The 19,424-nt window shown below is 43.6% G+C and overlaps 1 protein-coding gene across 3 annotated transcripts in view; it reads left to right on the top strand.

The window, feature by feature from the left end:
• Positions 1 to 19,424, top strand: part of RAB4A (RAB4A, member RAS oncogene family) — a 96,944-nt gene that overhangs the window by 45,047 nt on the left and 32,473 nt on the right. The window contains exons 5-6 of one of the 3 annotated variants that reach the window (XM_060035124.1): positions 2,173 to 2,305; positions 7,472 to 11,633. In XM_060035124.1, coding sequence (XP_059891107.1) covers positions 2,173 to 2,288 — 116 coding nt within the window. In that variant the 3' untranslated portion in view covers positions 2,289 to 2,305; positions 7,472 to 11,633. Of the gene's footprint in view, positions 1 to 2,172; positions 2,306 to 7,471; positions 11,634 to 19,424 lie in introns of those variants that run through there. The other 2 variants (XM_060035122.1, XM_060035123.1) reach the window with 2 other exon arrangements.

Genomic DNA, 19,424 nt, shown 5'->3' with positions numbered 1-19,424 from the left:
GAGGAGGGGTTGAGGGCAACTAGGTGTCACACCTGGGTAACTCGGGGACCCAGAGGGTCATGGCAGAGCCAGAGGGCAAGCCGGTTCAAGGGAATCCAGATGCTTCTGTTTTGGAGTGTTCCCTGGGCAGCGTCGCTGGAACAAACGCGAGGAGGCATGCAGGAGGCTGTGGGGAGAATTCCTGGCTGGCGGAGTCTGCTTGGGAACCATCAGTCTGTAGGAGTAGTGGCAGCTCTGGAAGGAGCGAGACCACGCAGCGATCAGTGGAGAGTGGGAAGGGCAGTGGCCCAGAGCGAAGCCCTGGAGGCCGGAGGATGAGAGAGAGGAGGGGGAAGTCATAGGTATGTGAAGGTATATGAAGAGATCCGGGAACGTGGGTATCACTTTGGCCGAGCTTCAGCCAAAGGGTTGTTCATTATCAGATGCATCAGAGGAAAGTCTCATAAGCCAAGACGTGAGCTGAAAAGTGTCCGGTGGGGCGGGCAGTAGGAAGTCACCAGCCATCTTTACCAGCAGAATGACAAGGAGAAGACAGGGGGCAGTGGAGCGCCAAGAGGGGGTGAGGAAGCAGAGCCTGGCGCCTCCCCGGAGGAGGGTTAATTTAACGAGAGGTTTCAGTAAATGATGCGAGAGGAGAGAGAGGAACGGAAAGGAGAGAAGGCGGGAGGGGAGCGGACGGAGAAGGTAGGGGCGGGCGAGGTAGTGGGAGAGCGCCAGGGTCCCAGATGGCGGGCTGGGCTCAGCAGGAACAGGGCCGCTTCATCCTTGTGTGGTCTTTTGACCTGAAAACAGCAGCAAAGTTATTCAAGCTGGTACAGAACTGTTATTTTTAAAGACTAGAGCATCAGTAGTTGTCATGAAAATTGGTGTGATGTTGAGTATTAGCAAGCTCAACACGAGCTTTTCTTTAGCTTACCTCCCCCTTTGGTGTCCACCCATGAATACAGTGTGTGTGAGTTCATTCATATAAAGCTTTCAGGATCTGTTTCTTCTGAGATCATCCAAGTCATAGTTACATCAGATGGAAAACTACAAGGACGTGTTAAAACTCTTCAGCAGTACTTTTTTTTTTTTTTAGATTTTATTGACGTATAGTTGATTTACAATGTTGTGTTAATTTCTGTTGTACGGCAAAGTGATTCAGTTAGTTATACATATATATTTTTTTTCATATTCTTTTCCATTATGGTTTGTCACAGGATATTGAATATAGTTCCTTGTGCTCTACAGTAGGACCTTGTTATTTATCCATTTCAGCAGTACTTTTTAATTTTAGTTTTCTAAAGAGGCAGTACATTCATATGGTTCAAAAACCATTATTTTCTCCCCTCCTTTTTATACAAAAGTTAGCATACTATGAACTCTGCACTTACTCTGCCTACCAGTGATGACAAATCAGTATTTAGAGACTTCCATATCCATATATAGATGCTAATGTACATGTGCACACATCGTGTGTGTGTGTACGTAGTGTTCAATTTTGTGTATTGCCGTAATCTATTTAACCAGTCTACTTTGGACATTTGCGTTGTTGCCAGTATTTTGCTGTAACAAAAAATGTTGCAGTAAATAACCGTTTGTATATCATTTCACATGTGTGTGAGTGTATGTATAGGATAAATTCCCAGAAGTGGATTTGCTGTGTTAAAGAACACAAGCATTTGGAAGTTAGGTAGAAGCTGTCAGATTCCTCCATCGGGGTTGTAGCAGTTTATCATCCCACTAGTAGTGAATGAAGGTGTTTATTTCACTAAAGCCACACCCACAGGGTGTATTATCATACGTGGGTTTTTACCAGTCTCATAAGTGAAAAATGGTATCTTTTTTAATTCGTGGTTTAATTTTAAATTAAATCTTTGTATACGTAATATATTCACATAATTCCAAATCCAGAAAGTGCAGAAGAGGATAGAGTGTGTCACCCTCTGTTACCCCGTCTCCTGTCCCCTAGCTGTCTAGAGCTCTTTCTTGAAGTCAGCCATTATTACAAGTTCTTTATGTATCCGTCCAAAGAGGTTTTTATGCCCATACAAGCAAACGTGTGTACTTTTCCTCTGTATTCAAAATTGTGTTGTATATACACAGTGTTCTGCACTTTGCTTTTTTCACTTAATATATTGTGGGGATCACAGAAACATGAAAACTTTTTCTAAAGACTTGCTTGGTCCTCAGGTGAGCTGGACCCAGAAAGAATGGGCTCAGGTATTCAGTATGGAGATGCGGCCTTGAGACAGCTGCGGTCTCCACGCCGCGCACAGGCCCCGAGCGCACAGGAGTGTGGCTGCTGAAGCAGCAGGGTGCACAGGTAGGTGCCTGCGTCGTGGCCGCCCTGCCGCCTTCGGCCTCGCCCTCTGTTTGCTACCCACAGCCCCGCACAGGCTTAGAGGTGGAGGCTGTCACTGCCTTTTGCAGCCGCGTTATGAAAAGGAGAGGTGATTGCGTAAGTAAAAGTTAGAGATTCTCAGCAGTAAGAATCTCTGCTCACACATTCTTCCAAGCTCACACGGACACTCACCAAGACAGACCACATCCTGGGCCATAAAGCACACCTGAGCACATTTAAAAGAGCAGAAATCATCCAGTGTCTGCTCTCAGGCCACAGTGGAATTAAACGAGAAATCAGTAACAGAAAGCTAACTGGAAAATCCAAAACGCGTGGGGATTAAACAACATACTTCTAAATAACACACGAGTGAAAGAAGCAGTCTCAAGGGAAATGTAAGAATATTTTGAACTAAATGAAAAAACACAACTTATCAAAATTTGGGAAGATTCAACACAAACAGTACTTAGAGTGAAATTTATAGCATTGAGTGCATGTGCTAGAAAAGAAGAAAGGTCTAAGTACCATCATATAAGTGTCCACCATAGAAAACGAGAAAAAGAAGAGCAAATTAAAGCCAGAGTAGGCAGAAGAAAAGGAGTAATAAAATTAGAGCAGGAGAGCAATAGAGAAAAATCAACGAAGCCAAAGCCGGCCCCTTGAAAAAGACCAGTAAAATCAGTGACTCTAGCCGGGCTAAGGGAAAAAAAATAAAATAAAATTATATAATAAAATTACTAATATCAGAAATGAAAGAGGGGGCATCACTGCAGATTCTATGGACATTAAAAGGATAATAAAGGAATGCTATGAACAACTCTATGCCCACAAATTTGATAACCTGCATGAAATAAACCAATTCTATCAAAGACACAATTTGCCACAACTTATACAAGAACAAATACACAATCTGAATAGGCCTATATCTATTAAAGAAATTGAACCAATAATTAATAATCTTCCAAAACACAAAGCACCAGGCCCACACGGGTTCACTGGTGAACTCCACCAAACATTTAAGGAAGAAACTATACCAATTCTCTTCAGCCTCTTTCACAGAACAAAAGCAGACAGAACACTTCCTAACTCATTCTATGAGGCCAGCATTACCCTAATTCCAAAACCAGACAAAGACATTACAAGAAAAGAAAACTACACACTAGTATCTCCTGTGAACATAGATGCAAAAATTCTCAGCAAAATGTTAGATTGAATCCAACAATGTATACAAAGAATTACATCCTTCCAAGTGGGGTTTATCCCAGGTATGCAGGGCTGGTTCAACATTCCAAAATCAATTAATGTAATCGTCATATCAACAGGGAACAAAAATCACATGATTTCATCAAGAGATGCAGAAAAATCATTTGACAAAATCCAATATCCATTCACAATGAAAGCTCTCAGTAAAGTAGGAATAGAGGGGAATCTCCTCAACTTAATAAAGAAAATCTACCCAAAACCTACTGCTAACATCCTGCTTAATGGTGAGAAAGTTGAAGCTTTCCTATTAATATCAAGGCAAGGAGGTCCCCTCTCACCATCGTACTGGAATTCCTAGCTAATGCAGTAAGAAAAGGAAATAAAAGGTACACAGACTGGGAAGGGAGAAATGAACTAACTGTGTTGGCTGATGATAATCTGTGTAGAAAATCCAAAAAGTCCACAAACTCTATATAAATGATTATATAGCACAGTTGCAAGATACAAGGTTAATATACAAAAGTCCATCACTTTTCTCTGTGCCAGCAATGAACAAGTGCAATTCGAAATGAAAAACACAATATACCCTTCACATCAGCATCCCTAACCCTAACCCTTCACATCAGCATCCCTAACCCTAACCCTTCACATCAGCATGCCTAACCCTAACCCTTCACATCAGCATCCCTAACCCTAACCCTTCACATCAGCATCCCTAACCCTAACCCTTCACATCAGCATCCCTAACCCTAACCCTCACATCAGCATCCCTAACCCTAACCCTTCACATCAGCATCCCTAACCCTAACCCTTCACATCAGCATCCCTAACCCTAACCCTTCACATCAGCATCCCTAACCCTAACCCTTCACATCAGCATCCCTAACCCTAACCCTTCACATCAGCATCCCTAACCCTAACCCTTCACATCAGCATCCCTAACCCTAACCCTTCACATCAGCATCCCTAACCCTAACCCTTCACATCAGCATGCCTAACCCTAACCCTTCACATCAGCATCCCTAACCCTAACCCTTCACATCAGCATGCCTAACCCTAACCCTTCACATCAGCATCCCTAACCCTTCACATCAGCATCCCTAACCCTAACCCTTCACATTAGCATCCCTAACCCTAACCCTTCACATTAGCATCCCCCAAAAAGGAAATAGGTGGAACTCTAACAAAATCTATATGAGGAAAACCAAACCGATTCTGAAGTTTATGTGGAGAGGAGACAAAAGACCCGTAATAGCCAACACAGTATTGAGGGAGAAGAACAAAGTTGAAGGACTGTTCCTACCCAACTCCAAAACACTATAAAGCCACAGTAGTCAAGACAGTATGGTATTGGTGAAATAATAGACAAGCAGATCAATGGAACAGAATAGAGAGCCCAGAAATACACCCACATACTGATGTTTGATAAAGGAGCAAAGGCAATACAATGGAGCAGAAATAGTCTTTTCAACAAATGGTGCTAGAACAACTGGACATCCATGCAAAAAACTGAATCTACCAGACCTTGTACCCTTCACAAAAATTAACTCCAAATGGATCGTAGACCTAAATGTAAAATGCACAACTGTAAAACTCCTAGAAGGTAAAAGAAAATGTAGATGACCTAGGGTGTGGTGATGACTTTTTAGACACAGCACTAAAGACACAATCCATGAAAGAAATAATTGGTAAGCTGGACTTCATGAAAAATAAAAACTTCTGCTCTGCAAAAGACAGTGTCAAGAGAATTAGTAGACAAGCTATAGACCAGGAGAAAATATTTGTGAAACACACACCTGATAAAGGACTGTTGATCCTAAATACACAAAGACCTCTTAAAACACAACAGTAAGAAAACAAACAACCCAATTTAAAAACGGGCCAAAGACCTTAACAGACACCTCACCAAAGAAGATACCCAGATGGCAATAAGTATAGGAAAACATACTCCATATCATATACCATCAAGGAGAAAGCAAGGTAAAACAATGAGATATCACTACAAGCCTATTAGAATGGCCACAGTCCAAGACCCGGACAGCACCAAATGCTGGTGAGGATGTAGAACAATAGGAATTCTTGTTCATTGTTGGTGGGAATGCAAAATGGTGCAGCCACTTTAGAAGACAGCTTGGCATTTTCTTATAAAACTAACCTTAGGACTTCCCTGGTGGCACAGTAAGAATCCACCTGCCAATGCAGGGGACACGGGTTCGATCCCTGGTCTAGGAAGATCCCACATGCCGCGGAGCAACTAAGCCCATGTGCCACAACTACTGAGCCCAAATGCTACACTACTGAAGCCCGTTCTGCTAGAGCCCGTGCTCTGCAACAAGAGAAGCCACCACAATGAGAAGCCCGCATACTGCAACAAAGACCCAGCGCAGCCAAAAATAAAAATTAAAAAAAAAGAGTAATGCTTAAAAATAAATAAATAAATTAGCAAGACATGTTTATAATCAGTGTTTAAACTGTCAGTCATATAACACGGGTAAAACCATTAGGTAGGTAGGTAGGTAGGTAGGTAGGTAGATAGATGAATGAAACTAAACATACTCTTACTGTATGATCCAGCAGTCTCACTCCTTGCTATTAACCCAAAGGAGTTGAAAACTTATGTCCACACAAAAACCTGCACATGGATGTTTATAGCAGCATTATTCATAATTGCCAAAGCTTGCAAGCAAACAGGATGTCCTTCGGAAGGCAAATGGGTAAACTGCGGTCTATCCAGACAATGGAATATTATTCAGCACTAAAAAGAAATGAGCTGTCAAGCCTTCAAGGCATATAACTAAGTGGAAGAAGCCAATCTGGGGATTTTCCTGGAGGTGCAGTGGTTAAGACTCCGCGCTTCCAATGCAGGGGGCACAGGTTCAAGCCTTGGTCAGGGAACTAAGATCCCACATGCCATGCGGTGCGGCCAAAAAAAAAAAAAAGAAGCCAATCTGAAAAGGCTACATACTGCGTGATTCCAACTATGTGACATCCTGGAAAAGGCAAAACTATGGTGACGGGAAGGATCAGGGGCTGGGCATGGGAGGGATGAATAGGCAGAGCACAGAGGATTTGGGGAGAGTGGAAAGACTGTATGATACCATGTGTTGGATCCGCGTCATCATGTATCTGTCCAAACCCCTAGAACATAGAACACCAAGAGTGAACTGTAATTTAACTATGGATTTGGGGTGGTTATGAATTGTCAGTGTAGGCTCATCAGCTGTAACAAATGTACCATCTGGTGGGGACGTTGATAATGGCGGAGGCTGTGTATGTGTGAAGGCAGGTGGTCTTTGGGAACTCTACATACTTTTCCCGCCTCAATTTTGCTTCGAAGCTAAAACTGCTCTAAAAAAATAAAATCTTAAGAAAAAAGTCCTAAAGCACTGAAACAACACAATGAAGAGTTTTGGCTAATAAGCCAACATGGGGATTAAAATGGAATAAATACATAATTAAATAAATCCAAAAGAAGGCAGGAAAAGAGGAAAAAAGGAAGTAAAGAACAGATGGGGAAAATATAAAACAAATAGCAAAATGCTAGATTAAACCCAGCCTTACCAATTAAAATAAAAAATTAGATTCTCTGCTTGAAAGAATTTGTAGGAAATCCTTAATGCACTTGCTCAGAAAGGAAAGTTGATGGGAGTGATTGAGTTAGAGGTTCTTCTCCCTTTATGTCAGTGACGAGTCTTTTCCTGGGTTCATTGAAGTCTAAATGAATGTGCCTGTAGCTATGGCTCATTTATAAAATTTGCAAGTAGAGATTTTAACTTTCTAAAGCTTCCTCTTTTTTATGTATAGTCAACATTATCTAATATGCCTAGGTAAGTTTAAATAAAAATTGGAAGTATTCATTCACTAGTTCCCTTTGTGACTTTAATCGATGTTTGTTTGTACATTTTTAGTTACGCATATTTCTAAATTGTTCTTAATATTTTTTAGGTGTTCATACAGTGGTATTTGGGACACAATTGTTGGAGCTTGAAGAAGTTTTTTATTTTAACCACCATCTTTTTCTACTTTAAATGGAAGTAGATCTTTGTGCAAAAAAAATAATTTGGGTTGTTATGCAAGCTAGTAGATGTGGCACAGCAAACGTATAATAAATCCAGTTCAGTGGACAAGACCATTAAATGTACACATATATGTAAAAATGTTCTGTTCCGTATTCGCCCTCTCACCCCAGTTTGAATCCTGGCTGTGTACTGTATATAAGCTACTCCAGTACGTCTCCACAGCATGGTATCTGATGTATGGTATGATCAATAGAGTGTTGCACTAAATGCAGTCTAATACTTCATTTTTTTTAAATCGTCTGAACTAAAATCTGTTCATTGTGAGGTGTGCTTTGATCATCGCGTCGGTTATATTGCACAGTTGGTTATGTTTATGACCTGATATTCAGAGACTCTGGCATTGATCGCCAATGCAGTGCTTAGTTAATTCCATTTACCACAGTCCAAAGGTGTTATGTGAGCCACACTCGAAATACTAGATCAGTAGTTACTCACATACCAAAACAAAATGAAAAATGGAGTTTTTCCATGAACTTTACACTGTCCAGCACCCTGTTGATTTTAAAGTATCTTCATCAGACCAGTTCAGGAGGTAGAGCTGAGCACCTGCTCTGTCACAGGCACTGTGATTAGTACTAAAGATGCTGGTACCTTTAACCAAACTTCCTAGGCAAGCGATCTACTCTCAGCATCTGGTCAGTGCAATAGATGAACCATGTACCAGGGGCTGCTCACCTGGTCCCAGTTTGCTGAACCACCTGGTCTCCCTGTTAGAAAACACATCGTTTGCTACTGTGCTTTTTCTGGGATTCAGTATCAGAGCATCACTGCCTCTTTTTTAGTCTTTTGTTGTTTTGTGTTCATTTTAAGGCAACCCACTAAATCAAGTTAATTTTAAAGGGACACCACTAAGAAGTTTCTGTACAACTTTTGCCTTATGACAGTTATCAAGTTAACATGTTTTTAATTCACATGAGTTATATTGAAGTCTAATATATATTGTATTACAAAGACTTGTTCTAATATTTTAAAATGTTTATGCAAAAAATATATAATAGAACTTCTCTTTAAAGTTAAAATACAGCACTACTTAAAGCTGAAAGGTTTACAAGCATTCTTCACCTTACATGTGTTCTTCCACTGTGACTTTTAGCTGCAAACTGGTAAATTTCATTACCTTTAAGTTGGAAGCTGCCTACTGCTTTTGTTGTTTTGTTTTAACCAACAGAGCACAGCAGCACTACAAACTCTGGGAAGTGACTTGGATAAAAATATCGGGATATAGCTGTTTTACGTACTTTAATTTTGCTTCTTTTATGTCTCGAATTTGATTTTGAAAAGTCAGGATATGAAGCAAATTCTCAGACTGAGCTGCTTCTTGGACCTCGCTAGAAGAATGTTTCATTCAGTATCTCATTTACAGTGGGTTTGCAAGCTGCTCGTTTTGGGACAGCTTTTTGCATGGGGTAGGAGCATGTCTGTTTGACCACATCAGTTTATTCAAAAGCAAAAATTTTTTTTAAATAAGATAAATGTTAAGTTGATTTATAAGTGAGCCTGTTAATTAAACCCCAGGTACTGCATATAATTCCACATCCCTTGACCAATAAAAGTTGCTGGAGAACCAAACCATGGTGGTTCTTAATAAAGGCCTTTAGGAAAAATGAAGAGGGGAGAAGATGTGGTATTTGGTCCGTGGAGTGTTTTCCAACACCACCAACCAATCCTCTGATTCTTCACACACCAGATGGGTTCTGTTCTGACCCTGTCTACACGGAGATGGCATCAGATTCCATAGGTTAAGGGCTGAGTAGGCATCACCACCACTACCACCACCCGCCCCCAGACACACACTGCAGATGTCAGTCACCCGTCCAGGTTGTTACCTGTGCTTCTCACCTACGAGCACAGGTTAAGTGCTAAGGTTAAGTCAGCACTAAGTCTGAGGTTCCCACGACCCCCTCCTCGGGTTTGATTAACTTCTAGAGCAGCTCACAGGACTGAGAGAAACGGTTTCCTTACGAGATTACTGGTTTATTGCAAAGGATGTTAAAGGATACAAATGAACGGCAGACGGGGAGATACATAGGGCCAGGTCTGGAAGGGTACCGGGCACAGGAGCTTCTGTCCCCGTGGAGTTTGGGGTGCGCCACCCTCGCGGCACATGGATGTCTTCCTGTTCACCAACCCGGAAGCTCAGAAGCTCCTCAAATCCTGCTGTTCAAGAATTTTTCTAGAGCTTAATCTCCAGCATCCCCCTTCCCTGAGGCCGGTGGGTAGAGCTAAAAGTTCCTTCGATCTTTCTGGTGACCAGCCCCACACTGAGACTCTCTAGGGGACACACCCGAAGTCAGTTCATTAGCATAAACTCTGCTCACAAGGGACCCCTAAAACTCAGGAAATTCTAAGGGTTTTAGGAGCTTTGTGTCGGGAACCAGAGATAAAGACCAAATATATCTAGTTACAAACGTTATGTATGTATTTCCCACAACTTACTAAGTTTTCAGGATGCTCTTAATTTACATATCTAGAAAAGCATTTTCTCAGTCTTCCTGGAAAAAGATTCTACACTCCATCTGGACTTGGGATTATAATTTATTCTTTCACAGTCCAGCATTTAAGTGAAAATGAAAACATCACAATTTGGGAAACTATAACGGTTTTTTGAAAACATATTACTTGTGACTTATGCAAGAGTTTTTGAAATCTTTAAGAACATTGATTCCTAGCAGATCAGTATCATTCAGAGTGAAGAAAGTGCTAAAATTAGTAATTTAAATGATTTGTAATTCATACCATGACACAGTAGATGGTTCTTTATTTTCTGTCATATTTGTCCTTTTTTTTTGCTTTTTTTGGAGGGGAAAATTAGAGGGACTTTAAAACACCTGTAAAGTTTAAAATAACTTTTTGTGCTAGTTGTAAAGTGATTTCTCTTTACTAATCAGTCTACCTGTGCACCTACAGACAATCTGAGTTTATCCCAGTTGTTGCTTGGTCGCTTCCTGATTGTATTTACTTGTTTAAGGAGTTGCTTTTAGAATTGTAGAGGGATTTATCTGAGGACACTCAACCTGCCAGCTTCAGAAAGAGGAGCCATTTGCCGGCCATCACCCTCTAAGGTCAGCAACGGACTTATGGGAGTGTTTGAACTTAAACAAGTGTTTGAACTTAAACAAGAGAAAATAGCACATAGAACCACTGTATCAGCTAGCTTCCACAATTGTCCGCATTATGCCAATCTTGTTTTATCTACTGTACCTTTGCCCCACTTTTTTTATGCTGTAATATTTGGAAACACCCAAAACATCTGTCATTTCACCCAAAAATAGTTCAGTATGCATCTCTGACAATATATTTTTTTAGTTTTATATAATCAACATACCATTGGGAACTTCATAAAAGATAGTGTTACAAGCCAAGAATGGCTATGGCTTTTTCTTGCAATTATATAAAGTTGTCTTTCTGGCATGTATTGAAGAAGCAAGATGCACATCTTTAATCCAGCATTACAGGAGGTCATTTCCCAACATGTGGCTAATTGTACTGGAAGTTCTGTCCCCGAGCCCAGGGGACAGTTGTACCTTCAGCAGGGACACGGGGCAGCCAGCCTGCCACCCACAGCCAGCGCAGCTTCAGAGTGGTGGGACCCCTCGCCGGACTGGTTGTTAGACCTTCTCAGTATCACACTTGCTGCCGTAGTAATGTGAGGCACACCTAATTTAATCACCTCAGCATGTCTACATGAAGGACGTATTGAACTTGACCCATGCATCTCCGGAAGTTACGCTACCAAGTATGAAGCGGGTCGAGCTTGCAATAATGTCAGCATGCTCCTTCATCCTAGAGCACGTTGTCCTTCACCTGCGGGAACTGGATGAGAAATAGATAAGCCTGTGCTCTGACAGCTCCTTTCTCTAACTTCTTGATGTCATGTGTAAATTTCATTTTAAAGAAAAGCTAGCATTTTCAGAAAAACACTAAATTTCTGAGTATGTCACATTCCAAAATGCCATAGAAATAATTATGTTCACTAAATATTTAAGGGCCACCTAACTCTGTGTGAGAGTAAAGTGCTAAGTTCTGTACGTTGGGTGGGGAGCCGTCAAATCATTTTACATTGACTAGGAAAACTTGTGATTAATTTGGGCTAAGTCCACCACACCATCCTCCTTTCCAGAAAAGTCACCATGTTGGTTTCTGTGGCTATAAACATCTGTCACATGCCCTCACGCTATGCCTATTTCCTGGGGAAAATGGTGCTTTTACAGGACACTCTTGTGTTTCTCCGAATGCCCCTTGCTTTCTCATCGCCTCTCTGCCTTTGCATGGACTGTGTTTCACTGCCCTCACCCTGTAACACACCCTGCAGGCAGTCCAGGTCCGTCAGGCTGCAGCCCCCTTGTCCTGACGGGTGCAGCTGGGAGCCCTCAGTAACCCTCTCCCACTCCTGACATGTGCAGACACACCGCCCCAGTCCTGCACTGTCCTGACACGTGCAGACACACCGCTCCAGTCCTGCGCTGTCCTGACCTTGCTTTGGTATCGGTCACGTTGGTCCGTAGATTGTCTTTATTTGTCTTCTCTACTGGGCTGAGACTTCCCTAGGAAAGGGCTGCCTTCTGTGTGCCTAGGGCCTGGCAAATAGAAAGGACTCCAGTGCTTGTGGGAAGGACAAACGATCAGAGTCAGTTGTGTCCCCAAGTCCTTCTAAAGCACCTGGATATCAAGCCTACCCACTGCAAGATGCCTGTTTTGCAAAGTCTCCCGAAAGGTGGTTATCTGATCCTACTCAGCCCCTTCCTGTCTGGGAGGGAGTTTCGTAGCTCCTGGAGCTCACTTTCAAATGATATCACCAAGATGGCGAAGAAGGGAGACCCCGGCCTCCATCCCCCGACTCCCAACAAAGATCAGCAATTAGCTATCCACAGAGAAAAACAGCTCTGGGAGAACTCAGGAGTCTACTTCACAGCTGCTCAGTGGAACAAAACCCTGAAAATAATCACACAGAAAGGGAAGAACAGCTTCCTCTTGTCTGCATCACCCCATCCCCCAGGCCAGCACTGCTCAGCACCAAGAGGGAGCTCCCCAGCTAGAAAGAGTTCTCCTCCACAGGAAAGGGGGGGGGGGTGTGAGCGACTAGCTTCCCCAGCCTTTTGGGGCACCACACAAGGGACCTGTTCAGTTTCACCCCACCTAGAGACCAGCAAAGCAAAGTGTCAGCCGTGCAGCTGGAACAACCATGGTTCCTAGTGCCCTGCTCCGCAGAGGAGCCCGCCAGCTCTCCGTAGTTACCACCCCGTGGGTACTCCCATTCCTGGGCACCTGCTGCCTGAGTCCCTCCCCATTCTCCCTGGCCCCGCCAGAGCCCAGGCCTCTGCAGCTACATAGGTGCAAGATGCCCGCCTGGGCCCCTGCGGCTGACCCCCGTTGCCGGGTGCACAGTGTGGCCAGCCCCTCCCAGCTGTGCACCTGCACACCCCCAGGCTGATCCCCGTCACCAGCCTCCACTGTTGTGTACACACCTGTGGGGAGATTCTGCAGCTCTAGGAAAGTACACCACCTGCCAGGGCCCCCGCAGCTGCTGTGGGCCCACGCTTGGCCCAAGCCCTTGCAACTGGCCTTGTTCCCCACCACTATGTGTGAGTCTGCGACCAGCCCCTGCCACTACACAGGCACCTGCAGCTGGTCTCCACAGCCAGGTGTGTGCACACCTCCAACTGTGGCCATCACTGCTTCCTGCCCTGTGCCCCAGCAGCTGAACCTGGAGGTACCACTGAGGAACCCACCAGCCCTTGCAGCCACAGCAGAGCCCCGCACAGTGCTTGCCAGGAACCACACAGTTGATGCTGTGACCCTCAGTTGCCTGAGCCAATGGCACAGTATCCCTCCCACCCAGACTACCCCCGACCCTGCACTTGGAACCCCGCACCACTAGGCCTGGGATCCCAGCACACTCCGGCATGCCCCCGCCTGCAGGTGAAGGTCTTTCCTTATACCAAAGTCAGCCCGTAAAGTCTGGAAGAGATAGCTGCTGCTTCAAGTGCACAGATACCTATTAATAGCAAGACTGCAGGGATCACAAAGCATCAGGGAATCGTGAGACCACCAAAGGAACACGGCAGACTTCCAGTAACTCTCCCCAGAGAAATGGGGACACATGAGCTGGCCAACAAAGAATTCAAAATAATCGTTCCAAAAATGCTCAGAGAGCTACAAGAGAACACAGATAGAACAACAAAATCAGGAGAACAAAACGAGAAGTTCAACAAAGAGATAGAAAACATAAAAGAGAACCAAACAGACATTTTGGAGCTGAAGAATACAACGACTGAACCAAAGAATTGAATACAGAGCTTCAACAGCAACGGAAGAAAGAAACAGCGAGCTTGAAGACATAGCATTGGAAATTATTCAAACAGAGAAGCAAAGCGGCCGGGGGGGTCGGGGGGGATGAAAAGCCTCCAGGACTTACAGGACACCGTTAAGAGACAGTCTGCACATCACTGGAGCCCCAGGAGGAGGAGAGAGGGAGGGAGAGCGGGAAGCTTGTTTAAAGAAATGATGGCTGAGAACTTCCCAAACCTTGGGAGGCGTTTGGAGTCCAAGTTTCAGTCCACAACTCTCTTTCCAAGACACATGGTAATGAAACTGTCTAAAATCGTAACTCTCAGAGCAGCCTCTTCGTTTGCGACTGTTGACGTCAGTGCCTAGTTACCCAGTTGTCTTGTTTTACATTCTAGGGTTAAGAGCTTTGCTGTTTAGGTTGCAGGTTTTGTTGTTTGGACCAGTATTTCTTGGGAACGCTGTCTGTGCACTCTTAGTTGGCCTCTTGGTACCTGACGGTACAGCCTGTGGGCAAGCAGGCGTCCAGACTGCTGTGCTGTCCGTGTGCACTGACCAGTCACTTGAGGCTGTGAGAAGCAATAGAACAGACGATTTGTCGATAAACGTCTGCTTTCAGGGCTAGGCCTGCTCAGCTGTCCAAGACTTGTAGGATGGGCCATAAGTGCCTGGGGTGGAATGTGTCGAATCTCTCAATTCTGTGAATTACACACACTCTGTTACACATTGAAGCAGAAGCCAGAGCTGTGAAAACTCAGTAACTGCCTTTTCGAAGCCGTAGGAGAGGAGTGGCAAATAATAGATTTCCTCCTCTAATTTTAAGATGAAATGATTTCACCTGAAGCTTTTAAATTTGGTTTTCTATTTAGGTTGTTTATACATGTTTTTACCTGATTCTTCAAACTTTAGCCCTATCTGAGCCGTGAGAAATACACTTCTGCACTTGGAGAAATCCAGTACCCAAGTGCTGCGTTGCTTGTTCAATGTGTCTCCGATCAAAGTATAGGATTTCATGCCCACTTTTCTTTTCTTCTTTTAAAAGAAAACGTAGTTTATTGAGAAATTACTGGAGAATTTTTGTTTAACAGATTCCTCATTTTTAATCCTGTCATTTGAAATGTCTATCGTAAAGCCTCGACGGGGCAACAACTTAAAGGTGTTCTCACTTTTAACATCTGATTTAACCTTCAAAATAGCCCTTTGCGGTGGCTCAGAGTACAGGGGCCCGAGATGCAGACGCCAGGGCTGCCACTCCCAGGAAGTGGACGGCAGGCCCCGGGGGACAGCCCTGTGGTCTCCACAGCAAGGCACAGTAGGACAAGGCACCGATATTTCTGTTGAGTGGCACCTTTTTTTCTTCAGACTTCATGGAAATTTCAAACACACGTGTTTACTGGAATTTCAAGGACTATAAAGCGTCCTCATTTTAACTGGTAAGAGTATTTTCCATGTTTAACATACCTTTAGTGCCAAGTTGTTGGAGGTGGGAAATAAGTTGATTTCATCACTGTGAAACCATGCTTTGATTTCAAAAGAAAAGAAAAAGAAACGTGCAAGCTTGATAACTTGTCTTTTTGTCCCTGCGCTCAGTACACTGAAAACATTATCAATTAAAAATGCATGACTGAAAATGCGTGCCAGCTGGTTTCCGAATGCTTGTCGCAGTCGTTTTGTATTTGGTGCCCAAGGCTGTGCCGAAGTCGCTTGTGAGTCGGGTATTTCTCTGTGAAGGTGAGGCAGTGCCTGGGGGCCTGAGCCGTGGCTGCCGCCCTTCGCCCGCAGGAGGGTGGTCTCTGCCTGACGGCCCTCGCCCAGCAGCATCTAATGTCTGCAGTTACCGTGGCAACACTCCTGTGCTCTCTGCCAATAAACGCCTGAGCCGGCTGGCCCTCGTCTGTGCTGCTTCTTTTCTCTGTTTATTTGACTGAGTCCTTGAACAAGAATAGAAGAAAAATGTCCTTAGGTACTCGGATTTTTTTACTTGATCTGCAGCTATCCGATTACTGTACTCTGGCCTTCCTGCCTTCCTCTTTTTGTTTCCTGCAGTAATGTTGGCTTTAAGCACTAGCCCGTGACTTCAGACTTTTACCCAATGTAGTTACGTTTGGGGATCCATGTAGCGGCCTTGGCTTTAGGCCGGGTCTGGTGTTTGTCTCCGGGGATGTCGCGGTGAGATGGTGTCTCACCCGTTGTCAGAGCCGTTCTCACAGGGTGACGCCACACAGCAGAGCACTCGGCTGGGCGTGGGTACGAGTCGAGTCCACGGCAAACGTCGTAGAAAGCACAGCGGGCAGCGTCGGGATCCATCCACGAGGGAGGGGTGTTTGGTGCCAGGCCGGGGCCCCCAGCAAGGCGGGCTGTTGGAGGGGGCTCTTGGCAGGAAGCAGGCATTTGCTCCTGACCCCCAGGATTCCTCTCAAGGAGCAGAAGGCAGCACAGAGACAGAAGAGCCTCCAGTTCCCTTGAAATCCTCAAGTGAAACAGGCTGTCTGTCTCTGGCCCTCGTCAACACCTAGGTCATAAAACCAGTAAAAGACGGATTAATGGCGATGTTAGCTGTCACAAGCAGTCACTCTTAACTGGTTCACACTACCGGTCACAGTCAACACGGCCAGTGTTTGGGGTTTAAGTTGAAGCCACACTCACAGCAAGATCCCAGGCAGCAGGCGTGGTGTCCCCTGCCCGTGAGCCACCGGGCTTCCTGAACCTGTGCAGGCGTGAGCAGAGAGCGTTGGCTGGGTCTTCCAGATGCTCAGGGCTGCCCGCACTTCCCTTTCCTCATTCCCCACCACCGTAGGAGCTCCGATGGGGGCAGTGTGCGGATGTGCCCCGTAGAGCCGTAAAGCCAAACTGCCCTCCAGAGAACTTGTGCCAATTTACCTTCCCACTAATAGTGCAGGAGGCCCAAACTTAAATCCATGCTGTACGTAAGAAGAAGCCATTTTTTAAAAAATTATGGTTTATATTTTGTATTATTAAATGTTAACCTTTGCCATACATACTGTGGCAGTCATGAAGAAGGTGTCCTTTAATCTATAAACAGCAGTCACAGGCTACAGGAGCACTGTTGTTATGAAGGGCACACCGCGGGCATCCCTGGGAAATCAGTCCTGCTGTGGAGGAAAGTGGAACAGAGTCTATGTGTCCCAATCAGAACACATGGAAAAGCCAGCAGCCTGGCTCACCTAAGGAAGCCCTGGTCCTTCTGAAAAACTCGATAAGCTTCTATTGTTGGTGTAATCAAGTTCAAATTTTATTCCTAGGAAAGGTTAGTTTTTATGGTGGAAATTCAGGATTTACACCTCACTATCCAAAAATCTACGTGTTTTGAATATGGTGAGGTTCAAAGTACCCTTCCAGCCAGGTTCAGGCCCAGGAGGGAGGGGCTACAATTGCGGGCCCTACAGGCCCCTAGCTGGCTCTGCCGTCAGCCTAGCTTAACCACACACAGCTTGGAGTTTTCAGGGGGAGACATACCTTCACAGAGTGGGTATTCAGTTTTGGTTTTGGTTTTTTTTTTTTTCCTGTTTTCTCTAGGATTTTTAAAAATAGCTAATACATTTTTACATGTCAAAAATCAAAGCAGTATGGAAGGTCAGCCTGGGGCCTCCTTGCCTCTCCCTCACTCACTGCTCACCCCACACCTACAGTAACCACTGGCTAGTGTGTGTATCCTTCCAGAGTTCCTTGATGTGGACACAGGTATTATTCCTCCTCTCTTCCTCAAACAAAAGGCAACATGTTACACACACTGTCTTCTTCCATCTGTACTGCATCTTGGAGCTCTTGGCACGTCTGGGTACATTGAGAGCTTTCTCCTTCTTATCGAAGGCTGAATGATGTTCCATTGTGTGAATATGCCATGTTTTCTTTAACTACTTCCTTGCTGATAAACAATTGGGTCATTTCCAATTCCCTGGTTCTTTTGAGGTAATTCCAAAATACATGATTAATGACAGCATCGTCAACTTCCGTCTTCACCCACATTTCTGTCTCCTTCCTTCATTCATTAGAAAAAGTAACAGCATTCCTCCCAGTTCAGCCCCTTTCCTATGCAGAGGCAAGAAGCATTTACAAAATTTGATGGAAACGGGAAAAAAAATCCAGCAAGAAATGTGAAAGACCTTTTGATGAAAACTTTATTGAAATAAATATAAGAAGACCAACTTAATGGAGACATACTCTATTTGGGGATAGAAAGAGTCAATATTATAAAGATGTCAGTCCTCCAAAATTAGTAAGTTCAATGCAGTTTAATAAAATTCCCAAATGGAATGTTAAAATAGAAATCGACAAGCTCATTCTAAAGTTCATATAAAAAAGAAAATTGCCAAGGAAAGCAAAGAACAAGGGCGGGTAGGGAGACTTGCCATACCAAATACTAAAATGCACTGCAAAATTAAGTCAGAACAGTGCTGTGAGCCCAGGTGTAGACCAGTTGATTCACAGAAGAGCAGCGTCTAGAAACTTTCCCTTGTATCTGTGGCAATTTATGAAGAAGCATGATGTGACATTTTACATCACTAAGGGCTCTTCACTGGATGGCGTTAGGGCCTTTTTCTTCCCATTTAATTGAATTTTTTTTAAAAAGGTTGGATCCCTAATTCATATTCACCAAAAAACTTAATTCCGGTTGGATTAAAGATCTAAAAGCAAAAGGTAAGATTTTTTTTAAAGGCATTGGAAGAACATAAGAATTTTTTTATGACCAAAGGGTGAATCTTTCTGTAGGTGACTCAAAATACCCCATAAAGAAAGGGTTTGAGGTTTGACTCTGCAAATTAGCATTTTCTATACAAAAGAAAGCATTCAGTCAGCAACGGGCTATGACAAAGCATTTGCAACACGTTTGACACAAGATTGGGGTCAGATAGATAATACAGAGATCCTAGCTAGTTAAACAGATACCGACTGGGGGGTGGGGGTGGGGGAAAGGCAGTGTGCTTGTCTAGTTTTCCCAAAATAATTTTAAGCTTGGCAAAGCACATAAATAGGCCATTCATCAAAGAAATAGATGATTGATCAACATGAAAAAGAAGGTAACCCTCACTAAGTCAGTGAAATGCAAATTCAGATAATCACGTTTTACTCCTGATATTGCTAACAGTATGGCTTGCTCTTTTTTGTCAAGCTTGCTAGAGGCTTATCAATTTTACTAATCTTTTCAAAGAACCAGCTTTTGGCTTCATTTGCTTTTGTTATCAATTTTATTGATTTCTGCTCTCTTTCCTTCATTCTGGAAGATGTGGGCTTACTTTTGTCTCTTAAGGTGGAAGCTTATTGATCTGAGGCCTGCTTTCCTAATATAAGCTCTCAATGCTATAAATTCCTTCTAAGTACTACTTCCTTTAACTGTGCCCACAAATTTTAATACATTGTAATTGCATTTTTCTTCCATTTAAAATATCTTCTAATAATTCCTCTTGAGACCATCTTTTTGGTGGATTATTTATGAGCAGGTTGTTTAATTTCCGACTGATTTGAGATTTTCCTATCTTTACTGATTTCTAGTTTAATTCCATTATAGTCAGAAA

Source organism: Delphinus delphis, chromosome 16, assembly GCF_949987515.2.
Source record: "Delphinus delphis chromosome 16, mDelDel1.2, whole genome shotgun sequence".
Classification (NCBI taxonomy): domain Eukaryota; kingdom Metazoa; phylum Chordata; class Mammalia; order Artiodactyla; family Delphinidae; genus Delphinus; species Delphinus delphis.
Note: the sequence above shows the minus strand (reverse complement) of the source record. Positions and strands in the feature narration are given on the sequence as shown.